Here is a 6,053-nt window from a genome sequence, read left to right as displayed (position 1 = left end):
AGTCTCTTCTCCGAGTGCCGACCGGCTGATGCCAGCACTTCAGCTGCTGTTTGCGGCCCGAGCCTCGCTGAACTGGATCCATCACACACCACGGCCAGCCCGACCCCCGCCGCTCTCCTCAACGGCACTCCTACTCTATATGTCCTTGGTAAGGGAAAGACCCCAAGCCCCCCACCCCCACCCCATCCCACCCCACCTACCCCCCACTGCGTAAGATGCTGAATTAACTAAATCTTTTTTCCTCTCCGTCTCCCCCACTCAGTCTTCCTTTTTCTCTTTTTGTCGCACACACGTGCAGGTATTTTGTGCACATCTGTATGAAGGCACACAACGAGATTGATTGATCTCTAATACACTGGGGTTGTTGTGTAAGGGCCTGCCTATTTTACCTTGTGGAGAATTACACCAGCACACAGGATTTAAGGATGTTAAGGTGGCCTCAAATTTTTTCCAAGCACCCGAAAGGCATGCACTGTATTCTGCAACAAATGACCTGTCAGCTAGAAAAGCATGTAATCCAAAATCAAAGAGGCGTAACTAAAAGGAAAAGCAGCGCAAATGAATTGAACTTGTCACCTTAAGCCATGACTTCATCCTGGTGTGCTGGTCTCATGTCATGCCACTGCATCATTTATTTCTGCAAAACTTGACTCAGTCTTCCAGATGGGGAAACCTTGCTATGACTCACATCATGTAAAAAACAAAAAACAAAAAAACTTGTGGTTCTTGATTTTCTCCTGTTATACATCCTCAGTTTTCTTTGCTCTTGTAGATACACACAACATTTATGCAGTGGTGTGTGAGCGTGTTAATCACATGCCATATATGTGCATCTATCCGCGGCTGTAATGGAGGGAAAACCATCACATTTCCACACCACCTTAATATAAATCTAATGAATGCAGTTTTCAATGTCACAGCAAAGTACAATACTGCTCATCTCATCCTGAAGGGGGGGGGGGGGCACCGTGGGCTGCAATGGAGAGGGGGAGGCGGGGGGAACGAGGAACAGAAGGAGGAGATGAGGAGAGGAAATAGAGAGAGGGCATGAGGTTTGGGTCAGGGTAAAATAGGTGTGTTATCAGCTCCGATATGGTAAGATGGAGCAAGGGAGGAGATAGATGGAGGATGGGGAGGAGCAGAGCCACAATTCTCCTGTAATCCTCCTCCTGGAAGCATGGGCTGGATGATGTGTGGCACAGAGTGAGGAAAAAAGAGGACGAGAGCATTTGAAGTGTACGGGAAACACAACTGAGCTCCCAGCCTGGAACAAAGGATTGCAGTGGAGACAGGGCAGAAGACCTCAAATCCATCTTCTTTGTGTGCAACATCAGGCAGGAAACAGACACAGCAGTACGGTGGGAGGCATTCTTGCAAGCATAAGTGAAGCAGCGATCAGGGTAGCAATCCAAGCACATTTACCAGAGGAGGCAGCGAAGGAGGGAGGGAGGGAGAGAGGGAGGGAGGGAAGAAGGGAGGGAGAGAGGGAGGGAGGGCGATGGAGGCGAGAGGGATGAGAGAGAGCAGATCTGTGAGAGGAGGAGGAGGAGGGGGGGTGTTGCATGCTCGCAGAGTGTGACAGAGATAGAGCGATGAACGAGGAAGAGACACAGAGACACAGAGAGGAGAGCGCAGAGCTGAGATGGGGACCGAACACTTGAGACAGAGGTAGTTGGCAGGACTGAGATCTGCGCACGAACGTGAGCAAAGGAGAGGGGGAAGGAGGAAGAGAGTGGAGGTTGAAGGAGAGCAGGAGGAGAGGGGGAGAGAGGGGAGATGCAAGATGATGGAGCCCAGGAATAGGCTGCACAGGACAGCTTTTCGTCCCTGCTCTCTGCGGCAGACATGACTCTGGGCATTGGACTGTGATGAAATTAGCCAGGAGGACAACACAGGACAGCAGGTCTGCGGCGCACTGCCTCGGTTCAGCCTCACTGGATGCAGCAAGGCAGCTGATTTATTACTGAGGGGCTGGGTGGCAGTGTGTTTGCGTGTGCGGCTCAGAGAGTGTATGTGTGTGTATGCAGGTTTTTATGGGTTCTTGTAGCGCTCGGAGATGTGGGAGCGACCATTCCTCCAGTCATAAAATGACATTCAGCAGGCAGGAGCTTCGTGTGCTGGTGTGGATCTGCAGTCCTCTCTAGGAAGTGGGAGAGTGGAATTCAGAGCTGTCATCGAGTGCAAGTGTGTGTGTGTGTCTGTGTGTTCACAGTGCTGTTCGCTGAGGTGAGCCGAGGAGGATCAGCTATATGTGGTGTGAGTGTGTTTAGGTTAGAGCAGTAAAGGGTGCAACCAAGGCAAGAGATCCTCCACAATGCAAGGACGAGCGCAGGGCAGCAGCGATGGCAGGGAGTGCAGCTGAAGTACAAGGAGTGCCCTGGGGGTAGGGTGGAAGACGAAGGCAGGGACAGAGGAGGAAGAGGAGAGAGGTTGAAAAGAGCAAACGGGGGACGGGAAGAGGCAAGAGGAAAAGAGAGGGTGATCATGGCTGTCATACAGTGAGCTATAGCATATGCTGTAGCGCAGAGCAGAGTGGTGCGGCAGGGGGAGGACAAGCATCACTGCACAGGGGAGGGGGATAGACTGAGGGAGAGAGGAGGGGGGAGGCCATCAGCTCAGCACCACTCCTCCAACAGGAAGAGAGGCACAGCGGGACAGGCCCAGCAGAAGACACTCAGTCTCGTACACGAAGACGCACTGACTGATGAGCGGCCAGGTCAGCGTGTAGAGGTCAAAAGAGGGCTGGTGTGAGACGGGGTTTCGGTGTACCCCCCTCCTCCCCCCCTCCCCTCCCCCCGTCGCTCCACGAGAGTGCAGGCTGGTCCTGAGAGGAAGAAGAATAAGAAGGAGTCCGCGGGAGGAAGAAGGGTCCGGTCCCCACAAGTACTGTTTCTTCTGACCGCTCTGCCACCTCACCATCACCATGGGAGAATGGACCATTTTGGAGAGGCTGCTGGAGGCGGCTGTCCAGCAGCACTCTACTATGATCGGAAGGTAAGACACTGATTGAAGGTTTTGTTGCCTGGTTTTGTATCTGTGCTTTTGTTTACACTGATGAGCTGGGTGTTTCTGTGTACTCTACACCATGTTTTGTATTGATCAGTTGACATCCCTGCAGAGCGCTCCCCCCCCCCTCCACACACACACACACACACACTGCCCCTTCCTCACGACTTGTCCCAGTGCTCTCCTCTGTTCTACGATCCTCCACAGTCTTCCCTGTCTCCCACGTCCTTTTCTCCTCCCTGCCCTCCTCACTCTTCTCCTGCACACCCATCATTAGTTAAGGGATAAACTCACTGCACATAATCAATAGAAGGCTTTACTTGGCATTATGGTTAATTCAGAGAGGTTCCTGTGCTGATACTACCTAATAGCGCAGTTATTGATAGATTATGCTTGATGCTGTTGGCTACAGACCAATAGGACAGAAGGAGGAGAGGGGAGTAGGAGTGAGAGGAGAGCAGAGGTGCGGAAGATGAAAGGATGGTGAGCAAGCAGGTGTGGAAGGCAGAATCAAAGGGGGAGCAAATGACTGTGAACTCAGAGAGGAAATCTCTTTTAAAACAAAGTTCATTCAATTTGTTCTCACCAGCTGACACTAACTTCTGCTGAGATCATTCCTCATTTAGCGTGAGAATGGTTCGTGGTGGAGAGTTGAACAGATTAACTTTTAGTTTGATTAGCAGTGGAGACAATGCCATGGAGACATGCTGTAAAATCTGTGTGAAATATGTGCTCCACATCATCTCTGTGTGATTAATTAAATGCAAAAGTGGAATTTTCCACCTACTGAACACAATCCGAATGTCACGCCGAGATGCCTATTTGGAAAGGTGAAGAGTCAACATGCTTTCGCCTGCGAAAGCTTCGATGTATAGATTTGTAATTTGGAAATTGCTTTTAAAAATACAAAAACCACGAAGACAGCGAATGTGTTGGCACTGCTGTGCTCATTAACCTAAATCACAGGTAGTCTGCAACAAGGGCATGGCCTGACCTTCTCTCAGCTCCACTGGCTTTTTGCAAGTAGGTGTGTGTGTGTGTGTGTGTGTGTGTGTGTGTGTGTGTGTGTGTGTGTGTGTGTGTGTGTGTGTGTGTGTGTGTGTGTGTGTGTGTGTGTGTGTGTGTTTCTTGCCCTGTGTGGAAGTTAAATGAGTGAAAATTGGCCCATGTGTTCAGACACTGTGCACTGCATGAGTGCAAAGAAGCCAGAAGGCCGTATCCCCCCAAAACAGCGACATGATAACGGCACCAGAGCGACAGAGATGATGTGAGCCAAAACTTCTGTTGATCAGGGAACTGAAATCACATATGATGGAGATTTTCCTTCCAACCAAAAACTACACCAAGTCATTTCAGTCAGTTCTTCCCCTGTGGTAGAAAGTGCTTTGAGAAATCACCTGGTTTAGTCCTCCGATGGAACGAAAACCTGCATGTTGACCTGATTTTAAAAGATGCATTAAGCAATATTTCTGTATCATTTAATCACATGACTCCCTCCCACCTATGGGATCGATAGTTCTGTTGCTACCACCGAGAACCAGCGTCCCGCTCTGAAGCTCGACACAGCTTTCAGCCACTTTTAGGTCATTGTTTTGGTTCTCTGAGCGAACAAAACCGAAACAGCGCTGGCTCGTACGCGAACGTGGGCAACAGCTCCCGGCGCAGAGGCCGAAGCGAGCCAGCCGCACGCTAACGGCCCGGCGCGAAAATGGCAACAAGCCGAAGGAACTGGGGAAGGAAGTCGGGGACATTAGCAACGCCAAAAAGAGACATATTTTTTGTCATGAGCTGGAAGTCCGAACGAGGGCTAAACGCCAGTGAATATTGGAATTACATTCAACAGGTGGCCAGAAAAAGGAGACCAAAGGGATGTCCGTGTTGCTCTGTTTCTGCTGGATATGTGAGTAGGCAACTGTTTGCTAACGTGTTAGCCGTAACCACTTGATAAGCCAGACGCGAACTGTTGTGAACTTGTTTCGGAGTCTTTCCGCCCCCTAGTGGTCAAAAATCGACTTAATGCAGCTTTAAAATCCAGCCCCGGCGGCCGAATCACCGATACCCTGCGCACGTGCACGGGGCACAAAGACTGCTGGGAATTAATCTTCCGGGTGATTCAAGCCGCCTGCAGTTTCTCAGAGGCACAGAAGCAACTCTCAATTTGTCTGCTACCTCTTTCAAAAGTCATAAGGAGAACTCGGATGACGCGAGGGTTTCTTCTTCAACGCTTCATTCGAGCTCATTTGTTGATCATGCACTTCACTGGCTGACATTAAAAAGGGTTCACCGAATACCTCAAATGTGTTCAGTAAACCGAGCGGCGTTTTTTTTTTTTTTTTTTTTTTAATGGATCGATTCAGAGTAGTCTTTTGTTTGTTACGCGACAGACCGCGTCACCGCGTCAAACCTTTTTCAAAGCGACGTCAGATAGTTGAACGATAACTACGAGCGAGTGAGAAAGAAAAAAAAAAAAAGAAATCCCCCCTCGTGCCAAATCCGCAGGTCCGCGCCGCTGCGCTGAATACAGTGAGATGCTTTTGTAAATGATCCCGACGCGTTCGGCTTCCCTCGGACCGGGTTCGTCCTACGGGGCTCTCTAAGTCGACCCCCGGAGCATCAGCTGTAACGTCAGCCGCTTCCCCGCCCCGCCCGTCTCTGTCGCGCGAGCCGAGAAACGTTGTCTTTCGGGGTCACCCTGCACAGTGTTTGGGAGCATTTTCGGTTGTAGGTCCCTGAATTTCCTTTCCCCCCCCTTTTCCAAGCCCTTTTTTGTTTTGTTTTGTTTTGACCCTTTCAGTTAGCTCGATTGCAGGAAGAAATGATTTAAAAAAAAAAAAAAATGTAGAAAATTCTTAAGCAGTTTGAACAGACAGACTTTTGGGTTAGCGTGGAGCAATTTATTTTTAAGTGGTGGTCTGGTTTTGCTTTTTTAGCTATCGAAAGGCTTTTTTTTTTTTTTTTTTTTTAGACAGTAGACATCGCCGGGCAATCTCAGCAAGAACACAAAAAAAAACCCACTAAAGAATAACGACTTGATTCCTAACCCTAAG

General features: G+C 49.6%; 1 protein-coding gene across 1 annotated transcript in view; it reads left to right on the top strand.

Moving 5' to 3' along the window:
• The first annotated feature begins 1,531 nt into the window (after positions 1 to 1,531).
• Positions 1,532 to 6,053, top strand: part of LOC138622003 (gap junction delta-2 protein-like) — a 36,193-nt gene continuing 31,671 nt past the window's right edge. Inside the window, exons 1-2 of the mRNA XM_069700446.1 lie at positions 1,532 to 2,994; positions 4,850 to 4,906. Coding sequence (XP_069556547.1) covers positions 2,924 to 2,994; positions 4,850 to 4,906 — 128 coding nt within the window. The 5' untranslated portion in view covers positions 1,532 to 2,923. The remainder of the gene's footprint in view (positions 2,995 to 4,849; positions 4,907 to 6,053) is intronic.

The sequence above is a fragment of the Brachyistius frenatus genome, unplaced genomic scaffold, assembly GCF_029030835.1.
Source record: "Brachyistius frenatus isolate BFR_SWC_R1_liver_20210118 unplaced genomic scaffold, ASM2903083v1 Contig_34, whole genome shotgun sequence".
Classification (NCBI taxonomy): Eukaryota; Metazoa; Chordata; class Actinopteri; family Embiotocidae; genus Brachyistius; species Brachyistius frenatus.
The sequence above is the reverse complement of the archived record's forward strand: the minus strand, read 5'-3'. Positions and strand labels throughout refer to the sequence as shown.